General features: G+C 44.9%; 1 protein-coding gene across 3 annotated transcripts in view; it reads left to right on the plus strand.

Moving 5' to 3' along the window:
- LEF1 (lymphoid enhancer binding factor 1) overlaps window positions 1-21,757 on the plus strand; it is a 247,784-nt gene that overhangs the window by 53,189 nt on the left and 172,838 nt on the right. For all 3 annotated transcript variants that reach the window (XM_078676590.1, XM_078676591.1, XM_078676592.1), the window contains exon 3: window positions 1,020-1,153. In XM_078676590.1, coding sequence (XP_078532716.1) covers window positions 1,020-1,153 — 134 coding nt within the window. The remainder of the gene's footprint in view (window positions 1-1,019; window positions 1,154-21,757) is intronic.

Genomic DNA, 21,757 nt, shown 5'->3' on the forward strand with positions numbered 1-21,757 from the left:
TATCCCGCCACAATCCTTTTCAAAATAAATAACAGACTAACATGTCCACTGCTCACATTAATTTCATATATCCCTATACTAATTCATCACTAATCCTTTTTGGGTTCTGGAGTAGTGTGCTACTCACTGAAAAAGGAGCTTCAACGCCTGGCCAGGGGTAGTGAGCGCTATATAAATGCAATTACAATGCTGCATGGATCTGAATGCCTTCATGCAGTGCTTTATTTGTGCATGTTTGCACCATAACCCAGCACCTATTTTTTTAGACTTTGGCCGAAACCAAAGAGAGAGAGATAATAAAAGAAGTAAGAGAGAAAAAGGCAGGAGAAGGAGAAAGACGGGAATACAAAGAAAAAGAGAGAAAGAAGGGATGAAGTAGAAAGAAGAAAGAGGTATGAGGTGGAGTCAAGCGAAATCAGCCTTGGTATTTGGTAACCATGATACTGTGTAGCACCAGTGGTGAGCTCTTAAGAAAAACTTTGGGCCCCTGCATGTATGTTTCTTTTATTCAAATTAAGCACAGGGCTTTCATGATATCAATAAATGTAACAATTTTATGAACTGAATCGAACTGAGCCGGCTTTTGGCAAATTAGATTACACCCCTGCGTTTAAATGAGGTGGCAGCTCCTTGTACAAGTCAGCCAGTTTTCCTTGGAGCCACCTCAGCCATGACTGAAAACTCCAGTGATAAAATGGATTCATGAAACGAGGTTGATAGGATGCAGCATTTGGAAAACAAACTTCAAAGTGCCTGGCCGCTTTTAGCTGGTGTTATTTTAGCGTTTGCTGTGCAAAGTTCTGATAACCGACCCATGCTGCGCGCTCGATAACAATGCGGCATTCAAGCAATAAACATGAAAGTCTCGCAGTAACCACAAAGTGTTCTTTAAAGGACGAGGCTGTTTTAAGTAGCGGTCTGAGAAGAAAGGCTATTCATTTAACAGGTTTCTAATTAAATTCGCAGAAGCATATAGGAAAGGAGGAAGGAAATGTAACCTTTGGTACTTATTTTTTCAGGTGGTAAACATCCCGATGGATTATACAGCAAGGGCCCGTCCTACCAGGGCTACCCCGGGTACATCATGATGCCAAATATGAACAGTGACCCATATATGTCGAATGGATCCCTGTCTCCGCCCATCCCGCGAACAGTGAGTACAGTGTTTTTATGGGACCCGTGCTCCATCCATGCCTAGCCCCGTTCACTACACTTCTGTGTCTCAGAGCTTTCATAGCAGATTGAATTTCACTTACAAATCCGCTGGAAGACCAACAGATTTATGAAGGAGGTCCATAGCTCCATTTTCATACCTCAGGAATGGCGGCGAGGCTTGTCCTGTTAGCTACAAGGAACAATTTGTTGGGATTGGAGGAGGCTGTGGTGAGATTGCTGGACGAAAAGATCTTGGTGATTGCTCTGCAGGAGTTTCTGTTGGCTTGTAGACTCGGTTATGCACATTTGCTTTTTTTTCTACTTGTAATTTGTACCAAAAGCTTTCTAACGGACAGATTAGAAAAGAACTCTTCCACTGACTAATGAGGTAGTTCTGATATTAGATATCGAGAGGGAGGGATCGGACTTTGTGGTGCAGATGGTGTTCAGCAGGCAATGGATCAATAATTGTTCATTCAAAAATGTGCCTCGTGTCCTCCGTTGGTCAACATTTGTCCACATAGGGCTAATGCCATGCCAGATTAGTCAGGGTAGTTAATGAAAATTGTAAATTACTTCATTTTAGATATTTTTGTATGTCTATGTATCTTAAACAAAAATATAGCATTAAGTAGCCTTTTCATGGGTCCAGGTAGGACAGCGCAGCTTTTTCTCCTGTCACTGATGTCCTGAAAGCTTCTGCTCAGTTGTATTTCTAAAAGTTTGTTCTGACTTCCAAGAGGATTGTGTTTTTTCAAAGCTGGAAACATTGCCCGACTAATCTTAATTCTTTTTTAACTAAAAAGAGAGTCTTTTGGAATGTGTGTAGCGAAAAGAAATAGTGTGCATGCACTTATTGGCACAGACCACAGTGATGATTTGTGGATGGTGTACGTCAATGTGGGCATTGACCGGTGGGGTGTAGAAGCCATCTGCTCTAGAGTGGAAGGAATGAGTTCAGCAGCACACAGCAAGGAAAGACAGATGTTGGCTCAGTGGTACAAAAAATAATTGTGAAAAATAATTTTGATAGAATGTGATGAGTAGCAACCCCCTTCCCAACCTTCTGAGTTGATGTGTTTCAAGTATGCTCCTATAAAGCCACGCTTTCTACACAGTTTCATTTTTGAGTGTGAAGAGCTTCTTTGGTATAGGTAAACTTCACGTATTAAGGAGGGTATATGGTATAATGTGTACTTTTGTACGTCTGGAATAAAAAAAACTTAATTCTAATTCAGTCTTCCACATTTTAGGGAAATTATGCGTGATTTCTCAATACTTTTCTGATGGAAAATTCAAGACACTTAAAAACAAACAGAACGCTACTATGATTCACTACCTACAGAATGAGGAAACCTTTTATTTGCATCTATGTTGTGTTGTGTCTCTCCTCGCTAATGTGTACACCTAGCCGTTGTTCTTTTATATGTTGTCTAATTTTAATGTACTTTATTTGATCTCCAATCTTATAATAAGTTTTTATGTCATTGTGAGTGTATGCAGCAACTCACAATAAATATGTGTGCTGATAATAATGCTTTGTACATGGCACAATTGCATTTCCATTAATTACATATACGCAGCCATTTGGTGGTACATACTATGATGTATTCTTGTGTAATCCTTTCAGCAGTGTATTGCAATCACAATTCCCCATCGAACGGTTCCATCCCCAGTAGAAAACTGACTTACTTTGTAGTCTATAACACCTGTAAAGAACAATCCCCAGCGCACCACAGCACACCCAGAACCCCCCCCCCCCCCCCCCCCCGGTGAAACAACCCGACTCTGATGCAGTACCAGTGAATCCCACCCACCAGTTCAACACTATTGCTAAACCCCCACATGGCAGGTTTACTCAATACACCCATGTGGCCATCCTCTCGCGCACTATTCGTCCTTTTCAGAAGACTCATCCTCTGACATGTCTATTGCACCAGTCAGGGGGTGTAGCATGTCCACCCAGTCCGCCCAGCCCCTCAAGTCCTCTGCCACCTCGGCATCTATCCATACCTGCCTAGCTCCCACTCCAATATGTGCAAATTTTGATTTCATTTTCTTCCTCTGATTATAACTTACCCTGGCTTCGCTGTGTGAATACAGTAGCTTTTATTAATAATTACACTAATTATAATACTACTAAAACCACTAATTATAATTATTATTGTCTTACTGTCCACTTCTGAGAGGTTAACATGGTTAGCGCCCTTGTAAGGGGGCCCTAAACACTATTAATTGCCTACCTCATAATTAATGCCCCAACCTAAGGTGAGGATGCTAAATGAATAGAAAGGCAATTAACAACTGTTAAAGTAGCCATTGTTAATTGCCTGCTTAACAATTAAAGTCCCAAACCAAGGGAGCATTTGTAATGATGAGGCGTGCAATTCACAGCTTATATTGCCCAACAGCATAGAAGTAGAAAGGCTATTAGCGCCAGTTCTTTTGCAATCTAGCCTGACACTTGCAGACTAATAGGGTAACTGTCACTGTCTGCTCTATGCCCTTGCATCATACTCTGATTCAAACTAGAATTCAGGCAAATAACAATAGTTAGTGCACATCCCAGCATTCCAGAGCTCTAATAAAATTAATGTTGTCATTTCGTAGTGCTGTAAAATGTAGACATTTCCATTGTTCAGCTCCCTGGTACTCTACTTTCTCATCTATGGAGTTATCTTTGATTTGCACCAGTGTTTGATACATGAAATCATTGTGCTATAGTAATGAACTGTCCATCCACACCGACAATCACAATGCTTCAATATTTCATTCGAGTTGTAGATTATTCCACCAAGGTGATTAAAGCTATTTTTGCTTCCATGTGAACACTCCTGAATCCCCCACTGAAAGAAGGAGCTTAAGCCTGGCCATTTTTAGGTCTCGTCTGACGACAACGTGTGGTCTGTCACTACGAGATATTCTTTTTGTCATAAGGGGCTTGGGACTCTCCCATTGCGTACTATTCACTGGCTTCATTGTCACTCTTATTTGCTGCCTCCTAATTGGCCAGCGCTTGCGGATGTCCCTTCCTGTTCTTTCGTTTGGAACACTGTCCAGGTTACTGATTTACTTTGGTTAGTGTCCTTCTGCTGTCCATCCACTGCTCATTGTGATTCTGGTTCTATTTTCTTCATCATTCGTCCTATGCATGTTGCTTCTTACCCTCTCCACCCAGTTGCACCTTTCCTAACACCTCCACCCGTTGTTTGTTACTGCTTCCCCTCCAACCCTCCACCATTATCTGTGTTACCTCTTACTTTACCACCCCTCACCCTTGTCCATGTTGCTTTTTACCCTCAACCTCCCTCCCGTGTCCAGGTTGCATCTTCCCACCTACTCCCACTTCCCACAGTCTATTTGTCCGTGTTGCTTGCTTCCACCCTCAACCCCTTTATTTGGGTTGCCCATCCGCTACCGCCATAAGAAACAAAATACTACTACATGGCAGTACTGGGCATGTCAGAGCACTTTTTTCTCATCATAATGCTTTTTCTAACTTTACTTTTAGCCGTGCTGCACAGCCATGCTGCAGTATAATATGATTAAAAGACGTTGGCACGTGTCTAGGCGAGACCTACTGGCTTTGGCAGTGCTTGTTAACCTCATTAGAAGTTAACCTCTATAGTTAGAAGCACCCTGTAGACCTGATGATAGTGTTTTTCTGCATCCCCTAATGGAGATATAGGAAAATATTTAAAATCCATTGGATAAAATTGTGTTTTTAGGAAGGGTATAAATGCCCATCTTTATCTAGCACTAAATACAGGGTCTTGGCCTATATCTAAGGCTTTCCAGTTTGGCAGATGACCAAATTGATAACACACTTTTAGTCTGGTGTGAATGTCGGGATTAAAACACAGCTGTCGCTGTATCGTGGTCAAAAACGCAGCCTATAGAACGCATCTCTTTTTGGAGTTAAATGCAAGGGAGGTATCTTCTCCACGAAGTTCTGCTCATACATGCTGCTGCCTGCTCCCTCCTTAATGCTCACCTCTACTCAGGCTGGGAGCCATCATTTCATCATGGAAAATATACCTTTTGTCTGTGGCAGAACAGTGAAAGTAGAGTTTTTTAAGGGTTCATTATACAATGTGTACCACTTATTATTTCATGTATTGTGTTTCTCTTTTTAGGTCTCGGCTAAAGACGCGCGGAAGCGCGTCTCCGCCGAGATCTTATGTTAGGGAGTGTGCTTCCCAGGAGACAGTTTGGGGCGCGCGCATCCCTGGAGCCGATTTGAAACGGGAACGCGCGCTGTGGCCAGGCGCTGTCTCCTGGGAAGCTCAAGCACCACACACGCATGCGCATACACACACACAAGCGCCCATGCACGCACATACATACATACATATATACATACATACATACAGAGACTCCCCCCCTGACACATACGCACACACACAAGTGCACCGAGGCCCCCCCCTCCCCCGCCGTCACCGTCGCCTCCGCCGTCGCACACACACACGCAGACATACAGGCATTCTCTCCCCCCCCCCCGCCCCGCTCACCGGTCAAAGGCCCTCCGGACACGCAGACATACAGGCATTCTCTCCCCCCCCCCCCGCCCCGCTCACCGGTCAAAGGCCCTCCGGACTTGTGCAGCCTCCGACCGCGGGGCTCTCCCTCGGTGCTCCTCCAGGCAGTCCGTGGGCGCGGGCTTCACAAAACGGAAGTCCCGCCCCACGATAGGTTTCGTTTTGTCAGTCCCGCCCCACGATAGGTTTCGCATGCAGCTCGTCTGTCTGCTGGGCCGGTGTCGGCTCGGTTTGTATCCTCGTACTAAACACATTTTTTATCATAAATGTTTTACTTACTGCAATAGGGAAAGCTTGTTTGTTAATAGTGCACCCGTCAGCATTATGGAGCTAAACACATATTTTATCACATATTTTTACTTGCTGAAAAGGAGAATGTGTTTTGCAGTGTATTTATCAGACTCACGTCACGCCGCTTGCTGCGGGTCGGGGGCGCACCGGCTTTTGTTTTCCCAATCACGACCAAACTGGCAGTAATATTACTTTTTTTTAAAAATGGTAAAACAGTTGATTTTAAAAGTTTGTCGAGCGCAGCCATGGCCATTGCAGAGAGTGGAGTGCCGTGCTGGTTTAATGGACCGACAAGCAACACGCAATGCGGCTTTAAACATATATAATAACCACGGGCATATTGGTATCAGAGATTATATTTAGTTAGACTAAAGGGACAGGTGTATATGTAAGCAAATGTATTATTGTTTAAAAATAGAATTAACAAAGGCATCGTGCTCCAAAATGAAGAAACTTATGCAATTTTTTTTTAAAGCACCAGTGCAAACCTCCCGCACTCTGTTGACTTTATAACACCAGTAACCCGATCTTGTTCCAATTCCAAGAAACCTTTTGTGTTCCTGAAATATGGAAGGTGAAACCATGTGTAGAACATACATAGCCAATGGGAAATTTTAATGAACAGTAATTAATAATAAATCACAGCCGATCCTTAGCCTTTCAAATAATAAATAATCGACGAATACATTGATTTTCTTTCCACATAATCACATCTTTTGTAAAGAACACGTATTTCTCCACTTCTACTTGTTATGAAGTGCAGAGAATAGAGTGAGCGATGACTTATTCCACTTATGACAAATACCATCTTCTCCAATTCAACAGTTATGTGTTTTAACCACTCAGTCTACTTTTTTTTATCTGCAATGCCATGGATATCTGCAATCTTGATTGAAGAGATCGGCGACTTCTTAACTTTGGCAAAGGAGTTTTTGTAAACTAAATGGCAAACCCCCAGCTGTTCTCATCGCGCTGCGAAAAAACTGCTTATTATGAAAAAGTGAATCACACAGCCATCGACACACAAGAATCCCGTTTGCACTTCCTGGTGCACTAAATTCCACTCAAGACTCAAGTGAGTGCAGAGTAGTGAGTAGTGAGTGCAGAGTAGTGAGTAGTGAGTGCAGAGTAGTGAGTAGTGAGTGCAGAGTAGTGAGTAGTGAGTGTAGAGTAGTGAGTGCAGAGTAGTGAGTGCAGAGTAGTGAGTGCAGAGTAGTGAGTGCAGAGTAGTGAGTGCACAGTAGTGAGTGCAGAGTAGTGAGTGCAGAGTAGTGAGTGCACAGTAGTGAGTAGTGAGTGCAGAGTAGTGAGTAGTGAGTGCAGAGTAGTGAGTAGTGAGTGCAGAGTAGTGAGTAGTGAGTGCAGAGTAGTGAGTGCAGAGTAGTGAGTAGTGAGTGCAGAGTAGTGAGTAGTGAGTGCAGAGTAGTGAGTAGTGAGTGCAGAGTAGTGAGTGCAGAGTAGTGAGTGCAAAGTAGTGAGTGCAGAGTAGTGAGTGCAGAGTAGTGAGTGCAGAGTAGTGAGTGCAGAGTGCAGAGTAGTGAGTGCAGAGTAGTGAGTAGTGAGTGCAGAGTAGTGAGTGCAGAGTAGTGAGTAGTGAGTAGTGAGTGCACAGTAGTGAGTAGTGAGTGCACAGTAGTAAGTAGTGAGTGCACAGTAGTGAGTAGTGAGTGCACAGTAGTGAGTAGTGAGTGCAGAGTAGTGAGTAGTGAGTGCACAGTAGTGAGTAGTGAGTGCAGAGTAGTGAGTGCAGAGTAGTGAGTAGTGAGTGCAGAGTAGTGAGTAGTGAGTGCAGAGTAGTGAGTGCAGAGTAGTGAGTGCAGAGTAGTGAGTGCAGAGTAGTGAGTGCACAGTAGTGAGTGCAGAGTAGTGAGTGCAGAGTAGTGAGTAGTGAGTGCACAGTAGTGAGTGCAGAGTAGTGAGTAGTGAGTAGTGAGTGCACAGTAGTGAGTAGTGAGTGCACAGTAGTAAGTAGTGAGTGCACAGTAGTGAGTAGTGAGTGCACAGTAGTGAGTAGTGAGTGCAGAGTAGTGAGTAGTGAGTGCACAGTAGTGAGTAGTGAGTGCAGAGTAGTGAGTGCAGAGTAGTGAGTAGTGAGTGCAGAGTAGTGAGTAGTGAGTGCAGAGTAGTGAGTGCAGAGTAGTGAGTGCAGAGTAGTGAGTGCAGAGTAGTGAGTGCACAGTAGTGAGTGCAGAGTAGTGAGTGCAGAGTAGTGAGTGCACAGTAGTGAGTAGTGAGTGCAGAGTAGTGAGTAGTGAGTGCAGAGTAGTGAGTAGTGAGTGCAGAGTAGTGAGTGCAGAGTAGTGAGTAGTGAGTGCAGAGTAGTGAGTAGTGAGTGCAGAGTAGTGAGTAGTGAGTGCAGAGTAGTGAGTAGTGAGTGCAGAGTAGTGAGTGCAGAGTAGTGAGTGCAGAGTAGTGAGTGCAGAGTAGTGAGTGCAGAGTGCAGAGTAGTGAGTGCAGTGTAGTGAGTAGTGAGTGCAGAGTAGTGAGTGCAGAGTAGTGAGTAGTGAGTAGTGAGTAGTGAGTGCACAGTAGTGAGTAGTGAGTGCACAGTAGTGAGTAGTGAGTGCACAGTAGTGAGTAGTGAGTGCACAGTAGTGAGTGCAGAGTAGTGAGTAGTGAGTGCACAGTAGTGAGTAGTGAGTGCAGAGTAGTGAGTAGTGAGTGCAGAGTAGTGAGTAGTGAGTGCAGAGTAGTGAGTAGTGAGTGCAGAGTAGTGAGTGCAGAGTAGTGAGTAGTGAGTGCAGAGTAGTGAGTAGTGAGTGCAGAGTAGTGAGTGCAGAGTAGTGAGTGCAGAGTAGTGAGTGCACAGTAGTGAGTGCACAGTAGTGAGTAGTGAGTGCACAGTAGTGAGTAGTGAGTGCACAGTAGTGAGTGCAGAGTAGTGAGTAGTGAGTGCACAGTAGTGAGTGCAGAGTAGTGAGTAGTGAGTGCAGAGTAGTGAGTAGTGAGTGCAGAGTAGTGAGTAGTGAATGCAGAGTAGTGAGTGCAGAGTAGTGAGTAGTGAGTGCAGAGTAGTGAGTGCAGAGTAGTGAGTGCAGAGTAGTGAGTGCAGAGTAGTGAGTGCAGAGTAGTGAGTGCAGAGTAGTGAGTGCAGAGTAGTGAGTAGTGAGTGCAGAGTAGTGAGTGCAGAGTAGTGAGTAGTGAGTGCAGAGTAGTGAGTGCAGAGTAGTGAGTGCAGAGCAGTGAGTGCAGAGCAGTGAGTGCAGAGCAGTGAGTGCAGAGCAGTGAGTGCAGAGCAGTGAGTGCAGAGCAGTGAGTGCAGAGTAGTGAGTGCAGAGTGGTGTGTGCTGTTGAGTGCAGAGTGCTGTGTATTGGCAATGTAAATGACAATGCCATTTATTTATGATTTAAAGAAAAAAAAAGAAATGTCATGAGCAATGCCAATAGCTCTACCTTTAATGATGCCGAGACCATTGCATTGCAAATGCTTGTTTATTATGGGGCACGGACTTAATGGTAGGAACAAGGTGCTTCAGGTGGGGAATTAATGTAGAGAAGTGAAGGGAGAGAGATATCACTGAACAAGCTAAAGATCACAGGGAGAGACCATTAGTCCAGTGACAGTGTGGAATCAGCATTTGGGATCCCCCACATCCAGTTCGTCCATTATATGGGTCGACCAATTTAAAGCTTATACGATGAGTGATCAAGCCGATGAACCACGGTCTCTGTGCTTGTCCTGCGATGAAGTAGCATAGACCCGGCTTGGGCATCTGACTGGCAGCCAGGCTGAATAATAAGAACACCTTTAATCAAAACCAAGGCAACAACCCAAATCTTTTCTTTCCATGAGAGCTACCAGGACGTTGTTTGAACGTTCCTTATTGTGAAGGACAAGGTGCTTTGTTGAGATCAGTTCAATTTTCAGTAACGTGCCATAGAGAAATCCTTACAAAAAATCAAAATAAATAGAGGGAGCTGCCATTTGATGGTCATCTTTATATATGGTTGTTTTAATCCACATTTCTTGTCACACATGCAACTTCCTTTGAACAGAGGAAAGGCATACTTCATCTCCTTTGCATTTGGACTTTCAAAATGCAGATTGGCAGAGATTTAACAGACTTGGCTTTTGCTAATGCTAATTTCTGAGGGCAGCCAAAGATAGGTTCCTTTGTTTTTTCCCATCTAAAAGTTCCTTCCTAATTTTCCATCTCTAGGCTCAAGGGACATCATTCATGTTCTGACTGGACTAACATTCATGCTCTTGGCACATATTCACATTTTTAGGTCTGACCTAGAGCCTGCTCTAGTTTTTTCACTAGCCTCTTGTTTTTCCACAAAATAAATCACAATTAAAGAACACATATATGTAGACACGTACACATATAGATCTCTGTATATGTATATAGATACGTATGTGTATGCATAACATATATCATGCTTCACTGTGGGTTTCATCATCGCAACAACTACCCAAAACACTCACTGTAGGGCTACCAGAATTATATGGCATGAAGGACAGTGTTATGTGGCAAAGGTATCTAAGTTATGTGGCACTTTCCCTGGCAGTATTATATTTATCAATTAGAGGTAGAAACACATTTTTGTGAAATCTGCACATTACGCAGATTATTTGGCAAATACAGCAAATTCATACCTATTCAGAAAGCTTTGCAGCCATATCATCACATAAATTAGATGGCCCTTAACATTGTCCACTGTTGAGCACCAATTTGTTTATGAAATATAAACAAGTATAAACATTCTAATTCCATTCAGTTCCAATTGTTAGCTGCACTTTGAAGAAAAGGGGGTTTCAAGCTAACTGCCCCAAAATAAACACTTAGGCCCTAATTAACATGGCAGTTGGTCAGACCGCCAACCATCATCGTCTTGGGCAGATGACCATCCAACAATGAGTCCGTGGTACCACCTGCCCTATTAGGATAAGACTGTCGTGCAGGCGGTCATAAAGTGTTTTTCTTTACTGCGGCTTGTGCTGAGGCACAAGTCACAGTAGAAAAAGCACTTTGTGCTCATCCATGCATCATGAGGTGATGGACACACAGTACATGGATGTGTGGGGACACTGCATGTGCCTCCAGGGCCACTGAACATGGTGGTGAGACTGCCATGAAAAGACATTCGTAAAGAGAAACCCTAATCCCTATGGCGGTGCCTGCGCCGGCGTCGCCTCCTTTGTACGGATAGGAGTCCCAACTGCCTCCCCGACGTGATCTTGGATCCTGTCAGAGGCTGCGGCCCTACCCCCGACCTCTGCGCTCCGACCACCAGTATTGAAATCCGGCCGTCGAACCAATGCCCAGGCTGTCAGATGGGCCGCCACTGACCGGCCGTTGGTGGCGGTCCACCCACCATTGTAATGATCCCTAAATATAAAAAATGCATAACTAATAACAAGTATAATATGGTCCTATATTGACTACTTGGGATCTTGAGTTTCTGGTGAAATTTACAAACTACTCAGCCTCAAGCCAAGTGATTTATGATGCCACCAGAACCCTTGGATTTCGGATCAAGCTATAATACACAGTTTCCTGTTATGCTTTCTCTCCCAGAACTGCTGACCCATCTTTGCTTTAATTTCTTGTCTTTAGTTCTTAACTACAGATACCTTCATCTGCCATCAACGCTGCTGTGTTACATGGCTGAAAACATTGACAAAGCCAATAGCTCACATAGGCAAGACCTATTGGCTTTGCCAATGCAGACTTCTTTTGCTTTAACGTTGAATAGGAGTGCATGTGCTTTCTTGCTCTCTCCCCTATGTGTTGCTTCCCACTTCACATTCCTGTTCATTGCGGTCTGTGTTGCTTTCCCACCACCCACCTCATCCATAGCTTGCCCATCCTTCCGTCCTTCCATATCCCACTAGGCTTTTTTAATTGTCCCCTGCCCGGGCTACAGCATTACTCCATTACCTCTTCCCCGTTCACTCAATGGCAAAATTGAGACCCCCCCATCTATTGCTTCCCCACTCCTCCTCCTTTCAATTTTTTTTCTTTTACTTTTTAGGAGATCGCTGCAGCTGCGATTTGCTACTGGGTTGCTCCTGTCTCTAAATGTGCAGTTGCACACCTTTAATTTGTCCTCCATCTTGGAAGAGTAATGAAAAAAAGCCTAAACGGCCTCTGCGTCAGGACGTTTGCACACATGCTGGGGCCAAAAGCCAAAATGCCACCACATCTTGGGGAATGCCCCTGCATGTGTGATGCCGCATGGGCACGCTACGCCATCATACTGGTGCCAGATTTGGGTGTTTTTTTTGTCAATGCTGTTAAGCATTGGCAACAAGCATTTTTTTATTCTTTTTACTGATGCTGTTCAGCTTGATGCTTCTGTTCTGAATGACTTCCCATTCCTGGGTTTAAGGCGGCCAAATGGGGATGGTTGGGGTGATCCTTTTTTTTCCCATTTTTCAGACGTGGTACTCTATCCTGCAGGATTATAGCGAGGAAGAGGACAATTTGAGATTTAAATGCATATTGAAAAACTTCTATCTTACCTAAAAGGTGCCATCTGGAATAATGTGACCTGCCCTCCTAACATATGGGCACTAGCGCAGAGATTTTATATGTATCATAAGAGTTCATAGAGAACACTTCGATGGCGGGTGACGCACTTCGCAAAAGAATTGCATCAGCATCATCTCTGAAATCCACGTGCAGCAAGAGTGTATTCTGCTGTGTAAGGGGCGGGTGCCTCGTTAATGTCACAACCCTGGCGGTAGTCATCTACTTATGATTTCCAACGTAGACTGCAGCACACTTGTAGTGTGGAGGTGTGATGTGGTGTGGGGGGAGGAGACCCTTTCTGACACCTCACGCCACGGCACTGCTTCCGGGGTCTGTCAGCTGTCAGTCACAAGGGCGCAGTCTTCAGTTGCTGTTTGCCAGATGGAGGGAGAAGGCTGTGCACTTTAAGTTCCCACGGGCCTCTCCATGTGTCACTTCAGCCATTTGCCCCAACAGCGAAGCATGTGGTGCACAACACCCAGGGCCGCGTCACCGCAAAACAAAACACGTGCTTGTTTATTGAATCTGCTGGCCAGAGGTGTGAGGCAGGATTTGGAGGCCCCTCGGGGCACAGGCTTGTTTCACACTAGATGAGGGGTTAGGCTCTCTTGCTAAATTTCCCACCGAACAGTAGTCGGGTGAATTTAGACAGTTCCCACACGAGATGTATAATTATCACAGTTACGACTCCATTTCTAGCATATTTTCAGATTGCAACGAGGATGCTTGTGGAATGAGGAAATCATTTGTTACTTGCAATCAGAAAGAATACATCAACAATAAATGGGGAAGAGGGGACACAGGACTCAGATTTAAAATGCACCTATCTTTAAAGCAGACTTTGAAGGTAGTTGGCATTTTGTAGCCCAAGCTCCCAGGAGCAGATTTCCAAATAGTATTTATATTGTATTTATATTGTAGAAAAAGTGTTTCGAATTCTCACTGATGCGTGTGTACAGCTAGTGTAATGTGCTATATCTGAGTTGCATAAGCCTGACGCTGCGAATGATTGGGAACATATAAATGGAAAGGTACATGTCTTGGACATATTTATAGCTAAAGAACAGAGAAGAAAAGCAGCTTGGGCCGAATTACACACATGCTTTCTTAGATAAAAAGCCAGGGCCAGTTTAGACCTTAGGACTAACAGCTAGATTCATCAAAGTAAATTCAGCTCGCAAAGGGCCAGATTCTGAGAATCTGGCCCTTTGCGAGCGCAATTTTTGCATTTGGGATTCATCAACCCAAATGCAAAAATCGCAAATTGCGAAATCACTAAATTGCGAGGAATTGAATTTAAGGAATCTCTATTTGAGATTCCTTTAATGCAATTCATGAACCATTTTTGAAATGCGAAATCGCTATTTTTGGCCGCTATTTACCGCAAAGTCTGACTTCGTGGTAAATAGCGAAAACTTAGAACAATGCACTTTAGTGCATTTTTCTAAGTTGTATGTTACACACACACATGTTCTTTGGACATGTGTGTGCGCAACATCAGTGTACATTTACATTTCAGGGGTGCTACAGGGTGTCCTTTGGACACCTCTGGCATCCTTGAAATCGCATCCTTATTTGCGATTAGCAATTTGCTAATCGCAAATAAGGAAGCTGTAGAAATCGCAAATAATATTGTGATTTCTACATGAATGCCGTTTTGCGAGTCTTTAATAGCGATTCCTTAATAATCGCTATTAAGGACTCGCAAAACATTACAATGATGAATCTGGAGGTAAGCTCACTGAACCACATTTACTGATATAATTGTGTGTATGAGAGGAGGCCAGTCTGTCTTTAGTGATTTGTATTATTACGTCTGGACCGTTTCCCCACAGACTCCATTTTCATACATGGCCACACTTGGAAGCAGTCATCGGGATAATGGATGCCACTACCACCCGACATTGTGGTCTTGAAGAATGGCTGGTAAATTCGAACCAGCCATTGTGGCTGGAACCTGCGATACATAAGTACTCAGGTGACAGTTCTCTGAAGCATGTGCCTTAGCACACTGAGCTGTTTAACATGCTAAATTACAGTCAGTGATGATAATCCCAAGGTCCTGCTCTAAACTGGGAACTAGCCTTCCTTCTTACATCTAAGTCTCCAAAATGTTTCTGACAGAAAGAGTTATGTGCGAGGAGTAACAGAGACAGGGCTCAGGGAGTAGTATTACACACTGCATAAACAGAAAAGCAAAACGCACAGCAGCAGGTTTTATTTATTTGAGGTTTTATATAGTGTTGACCACTGACTGTTAACGTCAGAGTGCTTCGCTCAGATGTAAACACAATAAAACATATATAATTACAGCTGTCAATGTGTACAAGCGAAGTGAATAAAAATCCGAGAAAACACCATGCCATTTGTGTATCGGGTTTCTTCGGGGTGTTTCTGAACATCATGGATGACTTCATGACTGCAATATAAGAAAAGGGTTTTTGAAATCATATTTCGCTGTTGTTCTGGTTGAAAATTGGACAAGGTGAGCTAGAACCTTTTATGAAGGCAATATGTGAGGGTGTTATTTTGAGTGTTGAGGTAATGGTGTTTCAGATTCTTAGTGCAGCAACAGAGGTGGATTGGCAGATGTTTTTTTATTGAATTTTTGAATCCTAGAGTGAGCACTTCTCTGCTCCTTGAATTTCCGTTTTTATCCTGTATCTTTAAAATCTGTGCTATATGATATTTGTCTGAGATTTCTGAAGGTGATGCGTGCAGTTGTAAGAAGCATAGTCTATCAATCGGAAGAAAGTTTGTGTGGGAAGAAGCACAACCATCCATATCCTAGCTTCCTCTTCTATTACTAGCTGAGTTCATGCTTGTCTTTGGCCATGCGCAGTGATTCGCGGCCATTTGGTTAGGTTTGCGCAGTATAAATACCATTTACATACATATTAATAAGCACAGGAACTCATTCTGAGCTATTTGTTTTTTCTTGCACAATTGCGCTGGCCTACCAGTGGGTGAGAAGGCACTGATATTTTACCAAATTTAATTTGGTAGGCTGGCAAGCAGGTCTGTTTTTAGGCTCACACACCCTATCAACCTATTCTATCCCATGGTACTAGTGGTAGCAACATGAAACATGGCACCAAATAGGACCGACATAGCCCTCTGCCACCCTCTCTCAATGTCAAATTGAATATCAAGAATTGACCAATAAAGGAACTTTCAAAAACTGATTTTTAGAAAAGGGCTACTTTATATTTATCCGCCCTGCCCCACTTTCCTGGCCCGGAGTAGTTGACCAGGGTTTGTGGTGCACTAGGCTTGCCTTCACCTAAAATTGGATACTCAACTTCGGGGGCCAGGAACGTGGACCAGGTGATCGTGGGGTAAGTGGAGGGTGAAGGGGCTTGCTGGATTTTCACCATAATTTAACTGTTATTCTTGAGTCAGTGCAATTTATTTGACTGTACAGTTAACCCTTGATTGCTAAGCTTGTACTTGTTGCTTTCTCTGTCTTCCTGGGTTCTGTGTACCCTCGTCATTGTAGGATTGCTGGGCGGCTATGCTAATCTGGTTTAGCATTGACGCCCTCACCCCAGTGGGGTGAGGGCAAAGGACCTCTTTGCCCTGGTCGCTCTTGTGGCAGGATCTCAAATCCTAAATTCACCCCTAGTCAGCAGAGGGGTCTGCAAATTCGGGTGTAGAGCATTCCGGTAGCCACGGGCGAAATGGCAGCAATTTCCCCACCTACCCAACCCTATGTTTGTGGCGGGATCTCAAATCCTAAATTCACCCCTAGTCGGCAACGGGTCCTCCAAAGCAGACTCTCAAGAACAGCACCACGGGTAGGGTCCTGAGTCTACCAGAGGATATACATACCAGCTTGGGGGCTAGGACGCACAGATAACTAGGGTGCAGCTCCTGGCCACCAAATCGCAACCTCTCCGGCTGCATGGTTTTTGGGGGTGGTGCAGTGGTAGGAGGACAAGGGTACAGTGTGGCGGGACCTTCCCTCACTGATGCAGGTGGTTACAACAGTGTTGTCCAGTGGCACCAGTGGCGTTTGGATTGCGGAAGGTCTCTGGTGTTGTTGGTGTTCATGAGTTCACATAATACACTGTTTATTGTGTGATGTTTTCTTTATCACGACTGACTAATTGTTTATGATGTATCGCTAGTGTATGACCTAAGTATGTTTCTTACATGAAAGTGTTTTCCTCATATGTATGTTTTACATGACTGTAATAAAACCGTTCCACCAACTTCACAATCTCTATAAGTTCTGTTGGTGCCTTGTTTAGGTTGTGTTGGGGGAGGGCAAACTGGGGGTATCCAGGTCCTCTAACAATATTTATTAAAAAAGAAAGTTCTTTCTTCATAAAATCTCTCACTTGCCTAATTGTTGCTAATAAGGGAAATGAGTCACAGGGTAATAAAGTGATTTGCCCTAACGATTCAATTTGATAAAGTGGGAAAGTCAAAATGATAGTCTAAGGTCCTTTCAATTAAAATTATGCAAGCACAAAAAGTCAGTTAACTGCAAAACTGCTGTTCTCCCACACTTTTTGTCCTTTGATTGAAATTTGGTATCATGAAAGGAGTCACAAGGCCCTCATGTTGCTGACCTGGGGGCGAGTACTGGAACGAAAAAACAAGGCACTACAAGGCCAATATAAAGTTCCCTGGCATATATCTATCAAATTAGACCTTCTCCACCTGGAGAACTTACACTCACATATTGAAGGTTGGCTTTGGGCACTGTTGCTGATGGGTACCATCATTCACTCCCTGAAAGAATGATGGTGCTTCTGCACACCAAGACACGACGGCTACACAGAATGTGCACCTGCACAGCCTCCTGGAGCACTTCTTAAATACTGCAGTGCTCAGGATGGGTGTTTGGGGATACAAAGGCAGTACCTGCACCCACTGCAGACTGATGGAATACATAATACAGCCACATTATCTTGGGTTTACCTCAAAAACATAGCCCTTAGAACAGATATCTTCAATATAGTACTACTGCTGCAACATAGTTTTAACCATACACCTACCATACCTGCTCTCCACCGGTTCACAGGCAGAATCTGAGAGACTTTAAGAGAAGACTAACTCACTGGGGAGCTATGTTTTAATATGCCTGAAATGATGACCTTCCTAGATTTTTCTCATTTTTTTTAATACATCACTGTAATTCCCAAACATACCGGTCGCATACCTTTAGAAGAGTGAAGAGGAGTTGGACTAACCGCTAGGGCGGTCGACCTTGAATCTGGTGAACCGGGTTCGAGTCTCGGCAATGACGCTGAACATCCTGTGATTCTGGGCAATCACAATCTCCCTGTGCCTAACAAAAAGGAATGTGTCCTCATGTAACAGAACTGGTGCTATGTAAAGCGCTCTGATATTGGGTAAAGTTCGCACTATATAAAACTCCGTAAAAAACACACAAAAAACTGCTTCGCGCTATTTTCTTCGCTGTATCATGTCGGCCTTCATTGTTCGGTATGTCATCCGGCCATGGAATGCATCCGACGAGGTGATGTCTTCAACAGGCATGTCAGGAAATAACGTCAGTACTTTTGTGGTGTGGCAGCCATGCGGTGTTGGGACACTCGGAAGAGCAGTTGCTCGGCCTGCTGTTGTGCTTAGTATGCAGCACCATACCAAAAATAAAAAAAACTGTAATCCATTGGGATTACAGGGTGGTTATTTTTACTCTTATCTTCCTTCAGCTTGCATCATCAGCCCTATTTCAACCCACTGGCCAAATACTGCGATTGCCACCACGTCAGCTGCCAGATATCGTGCCTCAGGCCACAGCTGAGCCGCGCTCTTTTGAACAGCTACTACCAGGCAGCCCAGCTCCCTATGGAGGCCGTAGAGGCCTTGTTTATCAACACAGCAAAGCAACCTCGGGATGCAGTCCTATGGGGTTTTTGTGCCCACCCTTCTTATGTTAGGATGCCTGAGGCACCCAACCACCTCATTACCATTCCCTCTCATCTTTGGACCCTTCTAGGTCTTGTAATAGCTAGTAATGGTAGGACACATCGTTTTTTAGGTCTCGCCTGTCGATGCGCATGCGCATCGAGCAAGCGAGACTATAGGGGCTCATCGACTCTTTATCTAACTTGCAAGGAATCGTGGCGATTCCTTGCAGTGCCCGTGACTTTTAAGCTCAATGCGCATGTGCATTGAGCTTAAAAGCGCGTGCACAGCCGCCCGCATTCCTCCGACACCTTTGAAGTGAAGCTTAGCTTCACTTCAAAGGCCCGGCTTCTTCACACCCACATGCCGCTCTGCCCCGCTCCGCCCCCTCCCCTGAGTCATCCTGCCTGCCCAGACTTCTCCTCCCCCCTACTTACATCCCGCTTTCACTTGTTTTTTGTTCCGACTCGACGTTCCCCCCGCCCCCTCCCGCCACGCAATGCCGAGAGCTTGTTTTTTAATGCCATCTTTTCTCCCCACGCTCTTTGGAGAGAATGCATTTGTGTTTTCTAATTGCTTCCCCTGACTGACGCCTTCCCGGATCATTGCAACCACAGTCACTTGCAGGTTTGCAAAACAGGCTGGGTAAACAAACAGATGACGTGGGCAGTTCAGTGCGATTGTCCAGCGAGTTGATATCGTCCGCAAGTTATTGTCCGCCCTCTGGTGCTTTGGACCACATCCTGACCCTATAGCCCTGAAAAATGATGGTACCACACAAGCCTATTGACCGCATACTGTCTGTGGTGTCTGCCCGCCCGCTCTCCACTCTATCAGGCAGCCAGCCGCACTCCTCCCACACCCCCGCTCCGCCCCCTCACTCTCTCTGCCCGCCCGCTCTCCACTCCATCAGGCAGCCAGCTTCAGGAGAGCAATCTGGAGAGCAATCTGCGGGGTGTCGCCATTTTAGCAGCACGGGCTTTCCCGATCACTGGACACTTACAAATTGGGCAGCAGCATTGAAGGCTTTGCTGCCTTACAAAACCGGCTCAGCGTGGCTGTCGCAACGCAAGTTTCCGTGTCTTCTGGAAGGCATCAAGTGCAATACTCTATTCCTCGTGGAACAGATCCAGCAGGACAGACGAGTACAAGAATAGTAGTTTGTATCAAAAGCATGACCTTCATTACCGCATGATAGCTGGGTGTTAATCAGCATGGCTAAGTCTAATTCCTTACGCACGGTGACATTTCTAATGTAGCTTCAGCGCCATCGGAAGTATAAAGCACTATATCCGTATCATACCATTATCGGCACTACAGGTCTTGTGTTGCGGATTGAGTTTCCTTTTAGAGGAAAGTTTGGTTCTGATTTGCATGTGTGCCAACTGGGGCCTCTGGTCAAGAATTGTAACTTCTGTCATTGCACAGAGCCCTAGAACTTAGGGTGGCTGATTATCTCACAAGAACATAAGAAACTTTACACGAAAAAAACACGCCCTTTTGGCAGGGCCACTGGAGCTTACTTGACTAACTATTTACAGCTGTTGGCTGGAGACTGTCATGTCTGGGTTCATTATGATATTCCGAGCGTTAAAACATACACTGCCAAACGCGCCTTCACATCCTCACCCCCTCATCCTCACACACCCTCACTCACCCTAACCCTCACTCACCCTCAACCCCTCACCCTCACTCACCCTCACCCTCACTCACCCTCACCCACACTCACCCTCACTCACCCTCACTCACCCTCAACCCCTCACCCTCACTCACCCTCACTCACCCTCAACCCCTCACCCTCACTCACACTCACCCTCACTCACCCTCAACGCCTCACCCTCACTCACCCTCAACCCCTCACCCTCACTCACCCTCACTCACCCTCACCCTCACTTACCCTCAACCCTTCACCCTCAAACCCTCACTCACCCTCACCCTCACTCTCACTCACCCTCACTCACCCTCAACCCCTCAGCATCACACTCACTCACCCTCACCCTCACTCACCCTCAACCCCTCACCTACCCTCACCCTCAACCACTCACCCTCACCCTCACTCACCCTCAACACCTCACTCGCCCTCACCCTCACTCACCCTCAACACCTCAACCTCAACCCCTCACCCTCACTCACCCTCACCCACCCTCACTCACCCTCACTCTCACTCACCCTCAACCCCTCACCCTCACTCACCCTCACTCACCCTCAACCCCTCACCCTCACCCACCCTCAACCCCTCACCCTAACTCACACTCACCCTCACTCACCCTCACCCTCACTCACCCTCACTCACCCTCACTCTCACTCACCCTCACTCACCCTCACTCTCACTCACCCTCAACCCCTCACTCACCCTCACTCACTCACCCTCACTCACCCTCACCCACCCTCACCCTCACTCACCCTCACTCTCACTCACCCTCACCCTCACTCACCCTCAACCCCTCACCCTCACACAGTGCAATAGGTCTCGGAGCATTTGAGTTAGAGCTTTTACATTTGTTTATGGCTTTTTTTCTTTGTAATTCTTTAGCATTGCCTACAGGAAACAAAAATGCTAAAGATTTACAAAAAAAACCCATAAACAATTCTAAAAGCACTAACTCTAATGCTGCGAGACCTATTGCATTTCCAATGCTTGTTTAATGTTGTGGACCATTTTCTTTCACCCCGCCTTCTTATACCTCTCTGCCTAGGGTGAGGCGGATATGGATTGCGCATTGAAGCTGAGAAGGAGTTTTGTTTGTAGCTTCGATAGTATATAAAGCACCTATTTTTTTCCATCACCAGATGACATGTTTTGGGTGGTAGATCTTGCCATTTCATTAGGTGCTGTTGTTTGGTGAAGCATTTGCTGATCACGTTTTAATCAGTAGCCTGTTGTATCGCTGTCAGGGGCACCTCATTGAGAATGAGGGTATGCTGCTATTTCTGAGGGGTGCAGTGTTGGCATGGTTCATCCTGGGTGAACATGGAGTCGAGTTTTTAATTCAGGTGTGAAATAAGAATGTAGTTCGACAAAGTGCACTTGTGTTTTCTTGAGCTGTTCTTGGTCAGGCTATGTCTTCTGACAAACTGCTGCTTATTTTTTAACATGGGGATTGATGTTTACAAACTCCTCTCACTTGACAGTCACAGAAAGAAAAGCAAAGTGAATGATGTAACATTCTTGCTCGAGTACAATGAGCTTGAAAGAAAAGGCTGTAGGATGTCATTTCTTTGTAACACACAACAAAATATAAATACCTGTAAATGTACTGTATACATTCAGCAGTTAGGAAAGCAAAAATAAAGCACATTTTTTGTAATTCTGAAGCATGATGGAAACAAAGATTTTAAAAGGATCAAATCAAATCAAGACACTTTATCTGGTGACGCACAAATGATTAATATTCGCTGAAACCCGATTTC

Source organism: Lissotriton helveticus, chromosome 2_1, assembly GCF_964261635.1.
Source record: "Lissotriton helveticus chromosome 2_1, aLisHel1.1, whole genome shotgun sequence".
Lineage (NCBI taxonomy): Eukaryota > Metazoa > Chordata > Amphibia > Caudata > Salamandridae > Lissotriton > Lissotriton helveticus.